This window comes from Amblyomma americanum, chromosome 8 (assembly GCF_052857255.1).
Source record: "Amblyomma americanum isolate KBUSLIRL-KWMA chromosome 8, ASM5285725v1, whole genome shotgun sequence".
NCBI lineage: Eukaryota > Metazoa > Arthropoda > Arachnida > Ixodida > Ixodidae > Amblyomma > Amblyomma americanum.
This window is the reverse complement of record NC_135504.1, coordinates 40,978,967-40,995,581: the sequence shown is the minus strand read 5'-3', so window position 1 is coordinate 40,995,581 and position 16,615 is coordinate 40,978,967. Positions and strand designations below refer to the sequence as shown.

The 16,615-nt window shown below is 48.5% G+C and overlaps 1 protein-coding gene across 1 annotated transcript in view; it reads right to left on the bottom strand.

The window, feature by feature from the left end:
- Positions 1–13,790, bottom strand: part of LOC144101457 (solute carrier family 22 member 3-like) — a 37,276-nt gene extending 23,486 nt beyond the window's left edge. The window contains exon 1 of the mRNA XM_077634637.1: positions 12,445–13,790. Coding sequence (XP_077490763.1) covers positions 12,445–12,813 — 369 coding nt within the window. The 5' untranslated portion in view covers positions 12,814–13,790. The remainder of the gene's footprint in view (positions 1–12,444) is intronic.
- Positions 13,791–16,615: the final 2,825 nt, after the last annotated feature.

Here is a 16,615-nt window from a genome sequence, read left to right as displayed (position 1 = left end):
GTGTGTGTGTGTGTGTGTGTGTGTGTGTGTGTGTGTTTGCGTGCGTGCGTGTTTGCGTGCGTTTGTGTGTGCGTGCGTTTGTGTGTGCGTGCGTGCGTGCGTGCGTGTGTGCGTGCGTGCGTGCGTGCGTGCGTGCCAGGCTTCTGATCGAGGTTAAGCCGATCTGATCTGTTCGCGCCGCACATGGAAGTTGATGAAGGCGACCATATGCGGTGCGCACGGTGGTTGTATGTTGCAGTTTAACGTGAGGCGTGATCGGCTGAGGCGATAGCATAGTGTGCCCCAGGATACAAAAACTCATTCCAAACCCAGCCATTTCTTCACACCTAAGGTCCCACTGTGCCGCTTAAAAAGAAAGTTTTTAACCCTTGCTGGAACAGATGAAACAGTTCAAGATGTTTTTCTGTACTGCAGGGATGCTATATATTACGGGACGTCTTCAGCAGTCGCTTTAAAGAGAACTGCCCCTGAATGCACGTGGCATCCGGTTCCTGCCGGTAGAGACTGATGATAAAACTCCTTTCGACCTCATAATACTTCGTCCCCTCCAATGCGTACAGAGAAGCAGAATGGCTGTAGAGCACGCTGTTTTCGATGCACGTTCAACAATACAGCCCTTTAGAGAGAGTATAAGGGCCTATGGCTCTAAAATTTCGTCTTGAAAATCTAGCGGGTGTTGAAGAGCTTATTCATGTGAGAGAATTATAATCCTGCGCCTTCAACCAAACACAGACTGAAGCTTTTATTTCAAACCGAATTTTAGTTCTCGTCACAGTGCTGATGGTGTGCCCACTGTGCTGTGTATGTGGTTAATCAGGCAATAAAGAAAAAAGAGACGATAGCATAGTGCTCTCGTTCAGTGACCAGGGAAGGTGATCTTCGAAACAGTCACGGCAATGTTTATTTCTTTTCTGGACCCTCAATATCATGCAAGCCGCAAGATTCTTGTCTGGGTTCGACCCCGTGAAGTTGGGCTCTCGCACCAAATCCCCGGAGAGATAACAGGGAAAGGCGGGCTAGTTGATGGTATGCATACTGTCACCGCGTGAACAAGGGACGAAGGAAAAAAGAGACAGGACGAAGCGAGGAACCTCAACTTAGCTTTACTTCACAGACGTCACACTTGTGGTTTATGGTTTTACGGTGTTTCAACGTCCCAAGGCGACTCAGGCTATGAGGGACTTCACGTTTATACATTACCTGGAAACTAACAAACAACCTAACAAGGTGATGGTTCGGGCTAGTGGGTATGCGTTATGATCCATAGCGCAGCAACAAACTTGCGTTTGTCCCTGGAGGAAAAACGCTAAGGCGCCCGTGTGCTGTGCGATGTCAGTGCACGTTAAAGATCCCCAGGTGGTCGAAATTATTCCGGAGCCCTCCACTACGGCACCTCCTTCTTCCTTTCTTCTTTCACTCCCTCCCTTATCCCTTCCCTTACGGCGCGGTAGAAAAAACGCTAAGGCGCCCGTGTGCTGTGCGATGTCAGTGCACGTTAAAGGTCCCCAGGCGGTCGAAATTATTCCGGAGCCCTCCACTACGGCACCTATTCTTCCTTTCTTCTTTCACTCCCTCCTTTATCCCTTCCCTTACGGCGCGGTTCAGGTGTCCAAAAATATATGAAACAGATACTGCGCCATTTCCTTTCCCCAAAAAACCAATTATTATTATTTATTAATTATTATTTTTTGACCCTGTTTTGTTGCTAGGCTATGGATCATAACAAACAACCATCAAAAAACGCAGTCATGCCGGCGTGTGTGGCACAGATTTAGATATGAGAACTCTTTTTTATTGAGCGAAACCGATGTTTTTCAGACGCATGGGCCAAATTCTTTCTTAGTAATAATAATTGGTTTTGGGGGAAAGAAAATGGCACAGTATCTGTCTCATATATCGTTGGACACCTGAACCGCGCCGTAAGGGAAGGGATAAAGGAGGGAGTGAAAGAAGAAAGGAAGAAGAGGTGCCGTAGTGGAGGGCTCCGGAATAATTTCGGCCACCTGGGGATCTTTAACGTGCACTGACATCGCACAGCACACGGGCGCCTTAGCGTTTTTTCTCCATAAAAACGCAGCCGCCGCGGTCGGGTTCGAACCTGGGAACTCCGGATCAGTAGTCGAGCGCCCTAACCACTGAGCCACCGCGGCGGGTTTCTTAGTACAGTAAGATTCCAAAATTTCATGGCTAATTTGGGACCGGAACATTATCAAGATTCTAGTTTCGCGCAGCCGAGGCGGACAGTCATGACACTGGCCAGTAGTCGGCCTGTTGCCGTGCCGCCGCCGATGGGCCTACTCTTGCATGGTGCTCCTGTAGTGTGACGTTAATGCGACGGCCAGTTTGCGATATGTAGTGTTCGTCCCTTCAACTTCGCGCTGTTGCATTATGCATACAAATCCTTGGTTTGGTTTTTGTTTGGTTTGGTTTGGTTTAGGGGGGTTTAACGTGCCAAAGCAACTCAGGCTATGAGGGACGCCGTAGTGAAGGGCTCCGGAAATTTCGACCACCTGGGGTTCTTTAACGTGCACTGACATCGCACAGCACACGGGCCTCTAGAATTTCGCCTCCATCGAAATTCGACCATCACGGCCGGGATCGAACCCGCGTCTTTCGGGCCAGCAGCCGAGCGCCATAACCACTCAGCCACCGCGGCGGCTACAAATCCTTGGAGAGCCAACATAGGTAGGCCACCTATAGCTCACGTGACCTTGTGGCGTCGTCACAACCTGTCCACCGAACTGTGAGCAAACTGGCCACCGTGACAGGTGGCAGTGAAATGAATGACAGGTAACGTCACAGGTTCCATGGGAAGAGCAACATTGGTCTCACAAGCTACACCGGTGGCAACACCTGCCATTACAGAGCAGTGGCGCATCGCTTAACCGCTGCACCACTGCAGGCTGAGATTGTCACGTGGCACGTGTGTTACGGAGTGTCGCGATTTGATGGGCGTCGGTTTGCGCCCTCCCGCAAGCGCGCTGTTTTCGATTGGCGCAAGAAATGGGCCGAGTTTGTTGAGCCACAGCGCCGAGGGTAATAATCGAGCTTTCGAAATTCTTAAAAATGATATGACTATTACTAACGGTCGGCTGCAAATCTCTGATTACATTCAGGGGCCTATCGATAATAGCTAGAAAGCTTATTATTAGAATTTAATTAGTAACTTACTGGTAAGCTGGATTCGCCTTTTTTTTAAGTCCGCCAACATTGCTATTACTGTGCCGCAAAAAGCTTCTCTTTAACTCAAAGACCTTTTTTTTTTATTTTTGACCTTCAAAAGAAAAAAAACACCGGGTATCCGGGCAGACGGCGTCGTTAGTATTGTCTAAGTAGTTCCTTCCACCAGTTCCTTCTTTGTTATTTATAAATCCTGGTAAACAAAGAACCACGCTAGTCATTTCTTTGCTCTTCTCATCGAGCTGTTCTGTTTTCCTCTGCACGCTCTGCGTCCGACGCGCTGTCCTCTTGGTGGGTCATATACCCGGGCAAGCAAAACTGTGGGCAAATAAAAATGTAACTGCGCTAGTCAAGTCTCTGTCCGTCCAGCGTTCCTGTTTGCTCGTGCACTGTGTTGGCTCAACTTGCTGCTGTCCGTCTTTCTTGCGTGTGCTACGAAATTAGCCCTAGAAAATATCCTTGTGTGCCACTAGCCAACTATTTCTTCATTCTTCGTTATCTAACTTGCAGCTGTTCCTCTGTTTTCCTAGGCAGTTTTATCTTCAGCCTCAATCTTAGCCTCTTTCTGATTCACACTGTTCTGCAGATGCGGAGGACATCGTTTTACTAGCGTTCTAGAAATTCCGCAACCGACGGTGGTTTTTTGTTTGCCTCTGCGCGTCGTCACTTGTGGGCGATCATAACAGGCAAAGTGACGTTATCTTTCTAAAGCGAGAGCTTTACTAGCCTACCGGCGCCGATTTCGCTGTGTCGGCACGAATGACCTTGAACGGCGCAGATATGACCTTGAATTGAACGGAATTAATATAAAAACGGAATAAGATTATGCTGTAGGTGTCCGATGCTCCGGTGCTGGCAGTTGTCCGGAACGCACTCAACTTTACAAACGCTAAGCCGCTTGTAGTTGGCCGATACACCACAGCTTTCGCTCTCTAACCAGTCTGAACAGTAGTTGAATCACAGCTACTTTTCTTCCCTCGACTTCTGATTATTAAGCCGTCAAGAGTTTTTTTTTTTCATGTGTTGCCAGAGCAGTGCGGCGCCGCGCACGATTCTTCGCTGATTAGGGCGTTACAACCCACATTTCCACCTGACAAACATCTCCACAAGACTCGCATTGATAAAGCATCGATCCACACGCAGGTAAACATAGTGCTCGGTTTTCATGCTTGGATAAATGCGCGTTATAAATGACCCGGTTCAAGACTGATAGTCTAGCCTCTCGTATTGTCACGCAGGTGTGAGAACTAACTCGCCGTCTTGGTTCTGGCTACGGCTACACTCTTCGAAATAGCGTCAAAGGCATCTAAAGATTGCTCGCACTAGGTATTCATGAATATCTCGTGCGAACAATACCTCGTACCTCGTACGACACCACGGGTGCCACTTTCTGGTACAGAGGGCTATTTGAGCCGTTGTAGTTGGAACAGGTGGCGATAATCCTATTAAGCATGTCAACGGCCTTTCACGGTACTCCCTACTGTATCACACAATTGTTGCCGCTATCTGTAACGCCGGTACGCACTCCTTGCTGACGGTCTGTACGCATTTCTCAAAGTCTCTGCACAATTCCGAAGCGATAACTATTTCATTTTTGCCCATTGAAAGCTCCCCTCATGGTACTATTTCAAAGAGGTAATTGCGTCAAGAGACAGAGGAAGGGTAGTGGAGGTAACCAAAAAGGTGTTCTGGTTGGCTGCCTTGCATTGGTAAAAGGCAGGAGGGAAATTAAAAGGTAGAGATGAAAAAGAAGAATGTGGCCAGAACAAAGGACACCTGTTAAAGACGCACTTGCTGCAAAGTCATAATCCGCCTTTTTCATTTTCCTGTGCTGCCACCTCGCGTACAACGCTGGAAGCTTACTGGTAAGGTACTGCGCGCCCAACCCGGCCGGACTGAGTGACGCTCCGGAGCACGTTTTATTGGAATCTGTCGACGATGGCGTGTCCTGGGCAGCACCTGGTATCTGGAGGATTTCTAGGTTTGACTGATGGCTGGGTGCGAAGTCCGAGGCAGGCTGCAGTGCCCACCGAAGTGCAAATTCTTCAGTATCTCCGATCATCCGGCATGCGATACGAACACCAGCTGAGCAAGGGCTGCCGCTTCAGAGATGAAGGCTACATTCGGAACATAATGTTCAATGAAATATCTCCGATCAGTGAGGTTGGCGTTTTCCGCTGTATATGCTTGCCATTCATGAAATGTGGATACTACATCGTGCACGCCGTAGTACAGAAAACGACTGGGGACAACAGTTTTCACAAGCAATCGTTGTGCTCAAGCTCTGCAGAATAGCTACACGAGCTATAAAAGCACAAACGTACTCGCAACAAAGCAGCTCTGCTAGCAGTTCACTGTATTTTCCCACAGCACACCGCTGCATAGGTTAAACAAGCATGCGCGTCCAGAAAGACGAGCGCGAGAGGCGCACATTGATCCACTCCGGTGATACCACGCAGAGCTCTTCATCATGGATATGATTCAAACACACGCATAACGCACCTTCTTCTTCTTCTGCCTCTTAATACATGGCACATACCCACACCGGGGGATTGGTCACGGTGTAGTGGCATAAACAAGAAAATATCCATAGGAGATTATGACAAAATTTTAGCACCATGCGTGAATGCTCTCGTAGCTTCTTTTTCGTTGCCCGCTCCATCGCGCGTGAAAGCGGCTCACAGCACTTGCCCATTTGGCCTTCTTGCTTGAGGAAGCAAAAACGTTGGAACGAACTGTGGGTGTTTGCGGTGACATTCGTTGCCTTCCTGCCCATCAATAAAACACTTCGTGATAGACTGCACACGCATTTAAACACTGCACCTCGTCCGTATCTGTCACAAAGTGATTCCCGCACAGTCTTGACGTGCTTGACGGTGCCCAAGGGCAGCCACGATCGTCGAGCCGGCGAACTGCTTTTATCCACGCTTCGCGTCGAAGGCTGTGCCGGGAAGGGAAAAAATCGGAGTGAGTTTGCTTCCCTTTACATATTGGGCATTACAGCCGTATGTAACACATGTCCTATGCATCGCCAAATGCGTCGCGCTGAACGCCCGACGGCTGCAGCAACGCGCCCCGCGTAAGAAGCCGGTTTGTTTACACTTCCACGGCCGGTCTCGAGTGGAGCGCGCGACCCTTCCAATACGTTTCGCGACACCGCCGCCAGGGGATGGGCACATGCGCAGTCGCGTCGTGAAAAAGGCGGATTCCACTTGCAAGTCCGACTTCCTCAAGAGCGGGTACTGTGCTTAAGAAGCGTTCGGGCCTGACTAACTATTTGGCAACAAATTTATCTTACGCAGATGGGTGGTGATCGAGGTGCCCTGGAGCTCTGCGCAGAGCTTGTCATTAAAGGAGCCATGACATGGTTGTTGTCCGTATTGCAGTTTTGCTCTTCAATAACTAACTCTATAACCTTGGATTCCAATTCTCAAGCCTGGGTGCCCTGGACGCACTGTAATTCCAGAAAACGCGATGGAAACTCAGACCGGAAAACCCACCGCCGGGGCTCAGTGGGTACGGCGCTCGGCTACCGATCCGGAGCTCCCGGGTTCGAACCCGACCGCGGCGGCCGCGTTTCAATGGAGGCAAAACGCTAAGGCGCCCGTGTGCTGTGCGATGTCAGTGCACGTTAAAGAACACCAGGTGGTCAAAATTATCCCGGAGCCCTCCACTACGGCACCTCTTTCTTCCTTTCTTCTTTCATTCCCTCCTTTATCCCTTCCCTTACGGCGCGGCTCAGGTGTCTGCCGATATATGAGACAGTACGCAGGTACTGTGCCATTTCCTTTCCCCAAAAACCAATAATTATTATTATTAAACTCTTCCTCTCGATAGCGACCTCCTGATTGAAATTCTCACGTGACGCCTCAAGGGCATGCACGCCTCAGAGTCGTTTCCTGTGCGGGTTTCTAGGTCAAAACAAGTCTTCGTCCCCTATGGTGGACGATTGAAATAGCGTTCAGTCTGTTCATATACGAGTGACTGATGAACATGTTAGAGCGCAAAAGCTATAGCAGTAACATCTGGCAGATGCCATGCGGATGGTCGGTGTGCTGGTCGGCAGATGCTGTCACTGACACACAGGTCTGTCGCACAAGAACGATGACGACGCCAGTGCGACTAAGGACCGCGTGTTGTCATAGTGTGACGGTTTTTCTAAGCGACAAAGCCCGTCGGCGAACGGACGCCCCATCTGTCTCGGGCAAATCGACGGCAGAGCGAAAACTGCACGCCCGATAAGCAGACGGCCTGAATAGTTGGGGTGATCGCTATCTTATCTGATATAGAAAAAAAAACGAGCTGCTGCATTTCATGTGTCCGCACTTTAATACCCACCAGCAACGGGAAATTTTAATCCACGCCAGCCTGCCGCCCACTTCCGCAACGAGCGGGCCTATAGCTAGTCCGCAGGATTCGTGTGTTGGATTTCGGCGATTTCGGAGAGGGAATTCACAAGTTTGTGCTAATGCGAATTCCTATCGGGTGCCGTTCTTGCAGTAGTGACCTAAAGATCAATGATTGTTACTTCGCAGCACGCAAGTGCAATAGCTGGGAAGTCGCGGTGTCTCCTGTCCTTACAAAAATTTCTTCAGTCTATAGACTGACTGTTCATAGCCTTCTGTCTATAAGGTCTATAGGCTCTCTATAGACAAACCCTAGAGAACAGCTTACAGGCAGTACAAATCCTATAGACAGTTTATAGACAATCTATAGATATATGGCCATACATTTTAGTAACCTTTTGTCTATAGACAGTCTGTAGACAGAAGTCTACTAAAAATGTGCGGCCATAAATCTACAGATTGTCTATGGACTGTCATAGGATTTGAGCTGCGTATAGACTGTTCTCAGGGGTTTGTCTATAGAGAGTATATGGACCTTATAGACAGAAGTCTAAGGAGAGTCTATAGACTGTCTAAAGACAGTTTATAGACTGTTTAAAGATAGTCTATAGACTATGAACAGACAAACACAAATATTGATAGGAAGGCAATAGAGTCTGTAAGAACTCTGTAGACTGTCTGTAGACCATTTTTGTAAGAGATATATGGCCTGACGAGCAATGCTAAAGGCAGCCGGCAGCACCTGTCGGCGCCGCATGTGAACAACAAATCTGGCTGCTTTAATTCATGAAAACGGCCGCCGAACACACTTATGGATAAAATTGTTTAAATTTAAGCATTTCTAGCATCGGACAAAGCAGATACAATAATCAGGAAGCGCAGATTCTAAGTGGTCCACCCGACTGTTAAACGTTTCCCTGGCAGTCGATCCCAAAATCGACGCTTCTTGCAGTTACCGTACTGTGCAAACAAGTATAGCTACGACTGGTGCTCAAAGGGCCTTAGACATCTAATTTTTATTGCGAGTTTTCTTCTTTCAAATGGTGTGTTCCATATTGGAATACATTATCACCGCGGGGTGTTCGGCACGCTGTGATTTTTTTTCTATCATGCTGTTTCGGTTTCATTAATCGAACGGCGTCTATGACGTGTTGTTGAGGTTGAAGTCACGTGAGGCACGCAAAAACTCAAGTAAAAACGCTGGCACGCAGTTTTAACTCACTACAGCACCTAAACCAGTCGGCTTCATGAGCTATAATTACAACAAACGACGTACCAGCAGTTATATTGCCTTTTTCTCGTGCCTCACCTCACCTAAAGTTCAACTACACGTCAGTGCCATCGTTCGTTTGATGCAACCAAAACCGAAATGACGTCAAGAAGAAATTCAATTATTATCAGGGGCCGTATGCGATTGCCACAGGATGCTCAATGTATACCAATGTCCAACGCATTGTTTGAAAGACGTAAACCCGCAAGCAAAAATTTGGTGTCTTTAGTCATAAGGGAGGATATTTAAGATTAGGAGACCTCAGCGTGCGTTTTATGGGAAACGAGCAACCGCAGTTTGTACGTGCGTACACAGCAACAATAGCGCGCTCTGCATTGGACGGAGCCGTCGTATAAACCGCGTATTCCTGGAGTAATCTGGCCCGCGTGCCATTAATGCTAAATGTTGTGCTATTATCTTCAAGCCCTTTTTCGGGGACTACGCGGGATAATTCCTCGCCAGCAGCCGAAGAAAAAAATAGCAGGCGTACCCAACAATTCTGAACAAAATTATTTGTCAACGAGAAAGAGTACATGAACGCAGCTTTATAATGTATGTTAAGATTTCACTATAAAAAATCAATACCTCCGCAGATCTCTCATCGGCAGGCTTCCAGTTTTCTGCTATTAACGTTTCTGCTATCGTCAGAAACGTTCTACATTGGTTTTCTATGCCAGTCTTAACTGCTAGATGCGAGCGAAGGAAAACCTTTGAAAGAAAGATTTCGCTCCGAATTGGAATAATGGATGATTAACATCAATATTTACGTAACAGTACACTTACAATATTTAAATATTAAAAATTTTTGTGCGAGAATGCTGCAGGTCCCATTGCCTCGGGAGGCGACGGCTGTGGGCGGGGCGAAATTAAAACGGTGGAGGCTGTTGGTCGGTGCCAGGGCGTAAGTACTCGAGTCCCGTTCGGTTGCGCAAAAAGGATTCGACCAGCCGAATGGGCCCCGCCGCGGTGGCTCAGTGGTTAGGGCGCTCGACTACTGATCCGGAGTTCCCGGGTTCGAACCCGACCGCGGCGGCTGCGTTTTTATGGAGGAAAAACGCTAAGGCGCCCGTGTGCTGTGCGATGTCAGTGCACGTTAAAGATCCCCAGGTGGTCGAAATTATTCCGGAGCCCTCGACTACGGCACCTCTTCTTCCTTTCTTCTTTCACTCCCTCCTTTATCCCTTCCCTTACGGCGCGGTTCAGGTGTCCAACGATATATGAGACACATACTGCGCCATTTCCTTTCCCCCAAAAACCAATTATTATTATTATTAGCCGAATGGGATGTTCAACTAACACGCACACACGCCGCTTCTCAAGCACGCATGAAGCCAGGAAGCCGTCGTATTCTACCGTTTTTCTCTGCTCCTTTCGTTCCCAAAATTTTATTCTAGGGACACCTTGTGCTAATTTTAGTTTTTAATTAGCGAACTGATTGGCTAGCGGACAAGAAATTGGCAGTAGGCAACGCCGCCGCCGCCGCCGCTGCCTTCGCAACACACGTCAGCAAAGGCAGGCGCGGGATGTGTCCCTTTTCACAAGCTTACGTAATTTGCTGAAGGCTCCCGGGTAGAAGAAAAAGAAAATGAGTTAAATTTCTCAAAATAAAAATAATTTTCTAGCCGCCGCCGTCCACAGCGCCGGTGCAAGCGCCTGAACACAGCGAACGCACAAGTGCTGCAGATGACTTGGAATCAGTACGCCCTCCACACATCAGCTGTCAAAGGTTGCCAAATCAGCAAGCTGTTCACAAAAGATGTGAAAATATTTTATTTAAAAAAGTGCCCCACCGAACGAACTCACATTTTGAGGAACTGTCACTCGACGTATTTGGAATAAAGTGCAATAAGAAATTTGTGTTCAAAAACTTGGTGTCATGGCCCCTTTAAGCGCCGTGCACCGAACACTCGCAAAGCAGATGTTATAATGGTTCGTCACAGTGACAAGTGCCACAGCAGGGCTGTCGGCCGTGAAAAATTAGGGTTATAAACCGGTTTGTGGACGCGACTCTGATCCACAGATGACAAAGCAAAGTGAACACACGTCAAATTAAACGAGCCGTATGAAAGGGCTCAAGTCGAGCGTCCAGAGAATGAATGCACTGGCTGAAACAGCTGTGCGAACAGATTTCCAGTGTCACAGCAGTCTGTTCATGGCGTCGTGTTAGGCACGTAGACCTTCGCCTTTAGAGCGAACGGAATTAATTGCCTCAATCCCGCCACCACTAGAGGGTTTACTCCGATGTCCTTTATTCTCCTGCCCACCTGAATCACGTGGCCAGAAATGATTAATTCCCTCGCGCTATACAGCATTAAAATAGCAACGCCCCTGCTCATTCGTCACTAGATTGTCACAAGTTCCTGAAGAGCTGGCTTCATCAAGATTTTGGTTTCCACGGACATGCTATAATCGCACAAGGAGATTGTTAGCTGGCTAAACCTAAAGACGGTGCTTGCCAGTCCTGGAAGAAGGCAGCGAAACAGAGGAAGGTTTTTCAAAGTTTATGTAATATGCAAGTAACCGAGGGAAGGGACTTATACTGCAAAACCACGCCCGCGTTCTACTTCATCATCGGCTACGCCGAAATTATCGAACTGTGGTCTTGGCCTCAGCGGCCGGATGTCACTTCCACGCAAAGCCTTCCGCGTAGGTCTCCTGTCCTAAATATGTAGAGATTTGTTCTCTGCTGGAGAATAATATCTGATTTGCGGGATCCTCGATATTGGGTCATGACTTCAACGTCGCTTTTCAACGTCTATGAGCCATAAGAGGAGGCAAGCGTACAATGTTTGCTTTCTAGGGTTCCCAATGTCCACTGAAATGAAGTGCTTTCCTACTCCACATCTATGCTGGGGCACGTTACCTAATCTCGTTTGTTCATAATATTTAAAACAAAAACACGTTTGATCCAATGTCTCACAAAGGACCAGTAGTCAGTTTCTTTGGACTTTTTTTCTTGCCTTGAGCCAATGTTGCTTCTCTGCACGAGAGTGAGCAGCAACGTCTACTCGTTATTCTTAACCTTAAACTATGCCTTCCTCAGCTGTGCTGTGCTCGTAAAAGCAACTGTACTAACATCGTCGATGACTGAACGGGTGGAGTACTTGCTGCCGTAATCCTAATCCTCGCATCAGGATTAAGATTACTCAGAGCATATTGTAAGAAAAAGCTTATCTCACACTGTCCCAAAAATTAACCGGTTAGCCAGACAGCAAAACGACCACTGATTATGACGATGATTTTTCTTTTGTGGCGCAGGGCAGCTTTGGCCAAAGAGCTCCATGGCACAAGGTATTTTCGTCTGAACAAGTCAAAGACCAATTTTTCAAGCAATTCACCCCAGGTAGACCGAGCACTAGGCCAGGAGAAAGCTTCTTCCTCTTGTATCACCGGTGGGTACCTGGCAAAACTAGGTATCGAACCCCGTACCTCCCGCATGCGAGGCGGGTGCTCAAAACACAAGGCCATCTCCGCGGTAAAGAAACAACTCCCCCAATGGTAGTATGTATATTTCCCATCTTCTTAGCTTTAATAAGGAGGTTAAACTTCCCTGTATAAGTGAAATAGATCATGTGTGTTATTCCTTGCACAAAGCCTCATATTCGCTTTACGTCGCTGTGGAGCAAACATAAAAGCAACCGTACTCACCTCCTGGACAAGAGAGTGTCCAGAGAAACTGCTCCCATAGTCCCACTCGGCGCACGAGACAGGAGCGCCTTCGGTTAGCACCGCATCCTCGCCAATGACCTTCGACGGATGTACGAAGCAGTCGCTGCGTCCGATACCATCACTCTCCAAGAGCGAATCATTGTGCGCCAGGGTCAGGGCCTTCCAGGAGTCCAGCGTCCTGTTGCTAGCCAAGACCTCGGATGGGGGCGAACACCAGTAGCTGATCTCGGGCAGGAAGAAACTAGCCACTATGAGGTGGAGGCCCATGGGCGTACCTCTAATCAAGCCGAACCAGAAGACGCCCCTCTGGAACTTGCCGTACTCTCCAATGACGGCACACACATCCATGCTGTCAGACTACCGAGTGTTGCGCCGTACTTTGCTTGAGGGCAGCTGTTCTCCTAGAATCTGTATGTGAGAGAAGTCCTAATTCAACTGCTCCATTCTCAGCCTTTCAGTCGACGTCCTCGCTTCCTCTAACAGTTGGCTTTCGAAAACAGCTCAGTGTTCTTCAGCGGATGACCACCTGGTGAATCTTTTTGACAGCTGCAGTACTCGCCTTTCAATGTCACTGGTACACAAATCTGGCCACCCTGCTGACTGAGTAGAAGACTTCACTTTATCAGGGTGCAGATTACCGGGATCAGGAGGAGTCTTTCGGGGCCAAAGATCTCCTGGCTAAGCTTCGTGAAAACCGTTTTATGGCTTTAAGTCCCTCTGAGTAAGCGTAGCGGACGAGGGTGGCCACTTAACCGTCTTTGTTTCCAGTGATTTGTTTCAAAAAAGTGCCGAAAAACGTCTCGGCAGCACAGCACTTACGAAACGAGTAACGGCTCACACTTCGCCTTGGATCCTGTTTTGTAAACGAAGTCGAAGCCCTTCAGTCCTTAAGCCAGCCAGTTGAAGACAAAATTCACCTTTTCACGAAATCAGCATTAAAAAACAACACGGGGTGGATTCTTGGGTGACGTACCTTCCCTCCTGAGTCCTAGTTCTGAAATATTCTACTCAAGAGCGTTGAGCGTGCAAAAACTACAACTGCATTTGCAGGACTGCTCTGTTTCCTGTTGTCTCAGATGATGCACGCAGCGTCCCGAAAGCAGAAACCGTGTGGAGGCTTGCAATCACCCTGTTGCACTGAGTCTGACGTCGGGGCAAAAACGCTAATATATTGCGTTCGGGAAAGATGACGCGCACGCTGGACGATGTCGATGAGCGGACACTGCGAAAAGAAATATACTGCATGGAACCCGATCAAGGTTGAACTAAGGAAAACGCTTCTCACCCTGTCCCCTCTCTCCAATGTCAGCGCGTCTGTCTCCAAGGTTTAGTTCGACCTAAAATAAAGCATTTTCTCTCTCTTTTTCGCTCTCTCTCTCTCCTCACTCACTCTGAAAGTGAGCATGCCTTCGAGAAGAAGAGATGGAGGCCGTACCAATTTTGGTAGTAACACAGGTGTTCAGGTCGCTTCGACTCACAGGCGCATCGCAATTCTCATTGGCTAACGCGAGCGCTGACGACACCCATAGAGAGGGAAAGGGATCTCACAACCGCAGTGACTTTGACAAAAGTGCACCTGGAAGTTTCAAAGCGGTCGAGGGCACAACCTACTTGATCCCCTCTCCCTATAATTGCGCCCTGCTCGCTTTGTGGGGCCTAAGTGCGGTTTTTACTCCTCTTATCTGCATTTTTTTGTGCGTATGTGTGCGTCTGCGTGCGTGCGCTCGTGTGTGCGCGTGCGTGCGTGCGCTCGTGTGTGCGTGCGTGCGTGTGTGCGTGAGTGCGTCTGCAAACGATGGCAATGTAAAGCATCTGGCGTGGCTTTGGTTCATACTTCCAGAAAAGCATAGCGCTACGATGCAACGCAGAGCACGTCGACATGAAGGCGCTAGCTCTCCACAATTTCATATTCCTGCAAGGCTCTCAAAATGTGTTTCCTGTGAAAAGAAATCTCTATAAGAAAATACTGCGTCCACCGAGAGCATATAATTTTATCTCTTTACTAAAATAATACACCGAGTGAAATTTAGCACCGTCCTATGGTGTCTCTCCGTGCCGTACCACCGCGCTAAAAAATTATGTTATGTCAGATGTTGTCACAGTCGGCTGGATCAGCTCTATCCAGTCACTACCGCTTTTCTCGGGGCATGAACGTTGACGATGTGCGTGAAAAGGAACTACCCCTACATCGATTTACGTACAGGATAGGTAAGAATAAAGAAATGTTCTCCATTTGTGACGCTACCACGGAAAGCGCCTAACCCAAAGCCTTGAAATGCAGCTGTTTAGGTTTCATCCCCTGAGTCAGTGCGCAGCTCTGCAGCTGTTTTATGACTGCGAACACACACGCCGTATGCGGCCCGCAAGTTTGCTCTCAAACTGCGTGATGCGATCGCCGAGGTGTCGGCGTAATTGCCAATGTATTTAGAGGTTTCGTATGAGGGAGACCTTCCGATATCAGAATATGCGCACATTCTGTTTTGATGTTTCTCAGCGGGTTCGACGTATTATCTCTCTTCATTAAATCTAGGTGACTCCTGCCTCCTTTACTATCTTTATTTCTTCCCTAGGTCGTTCTACCTCTCCATCCATGTTCTGTCCTTCCATTTGCCATAGTGCCGGCAGCTCTTCAGGTTCTCGCCTTTTCTGCTTTTCTTTTCTGGATTTGTTTAAATGAATATACAGTATAACCGCCATCGTTGTTTGGAGGGAGGTTTTGACACTAATCTCACACAAACTCCAGCACAGAAAATGAAAATCGTTTAACGTGGGAAAAGGAGCTGCTCGAGTGGTTTGAGCTCTAAAAACACAGTTCGAAACAGGAAAGAACAATCGGGTCGTTTCGTGTTTCTTTCTACATTTAATTCACAGCCGAGACTCGCTGTAGCGCCACGCTTTCGTTCCATCCTTGTAGCTGCCCGGAAGCTGCTAGATGAGAAAAGTGGGGAAAAATGAAGATTGGTTTGTTGGGGAAAAGAAATGGCGCAGTATCTGTCTCATATATCGTTGGACACCTGAACCGGGCCGTAAGGGAAGGGATAAAAGAGGGACTGAAAGAAGAAAGGAAGAAAGAGGTGCCGTAGTGGAGGACTCCGGAATAATTTCGACCACCTGGGGATCTTTAACGTGCACCGACATTGCACATCACACGGGAACCTTTGCGTTTCGCCTCCGTCGAAACGCAGCCGCCGCGGTCGGGGTCGAACCCTGGAACTCCGAATCAGTAGCCGAGCGTCCAAACCACTGAGCCACCGCGTCGGGGTACTGGCGCACTCTGCGTAAACTCGCATTTGTTCACATTTTCTTGGAGCCCCGTTCGAAACTTATTTTGAAGCGGGAGTCGTTTCTGCATCATTAGCACTGGTCAGCGTCACCCACTTCCTTTAGTGACGTGAAATGTGACGTCATGCATAACGTCGCGGTTAGCAGAATAATATATCTACATGGCGACAGCACGCAGTCACGTGGCACTACGGTCACAGGGTGTCCTCTCATATTCTCACTGCCGTCACTCTTGTCGCGCAAAGAAACCAGTTACCAACAGTTCCCGCTGTTTTCTGAGTATTATTCAATAAGTGCAGGCACTGGTAAATTTTTGAAGCTCCAGGCTTGGGTCCATGGACTTCTAAACTAAGGACGTGACCCGTCTGGGGTGAAGACTAGACTGCTCATTTGTACAGCAAGGTTCACTGCTACTACTAGCGCCTAAACCCAAGCTTTCTGGCCTACACGTATCAGTCATCGGCCGCAACATCCAGCGTCCGTGAACACGTGACCACCCCGTGCACTCATCGCATGCGTCACCCTAACTTCATTGCTATCGGGTGGAGTGCGCGGTGACAAGAATACGGCGTAAAGGGCCTTGAAACGCCAATCAAGATAGCATCTTGAAATGACTGCATGTGGCCGCATCCTGCACGCCTGCGCAGAAGGCTCAGTAGTTATGACAAAGTCGCCAGCGGTGACGTGGCTCATCATTTGCGCTGCCCCGACTTGCCACGAGTGCCACGAATGAGGCCTAGCCAGCGATGTGTAATGTGAACGCTGCACGTGTGCGGAAGGTGAAAGGCACAAACGGGAGGCGGGTGGAACAGAGGATGAACGCTACCAGGAAGTAGAAGCTGCAATAGTTATGACGAAGTCGCCAGCG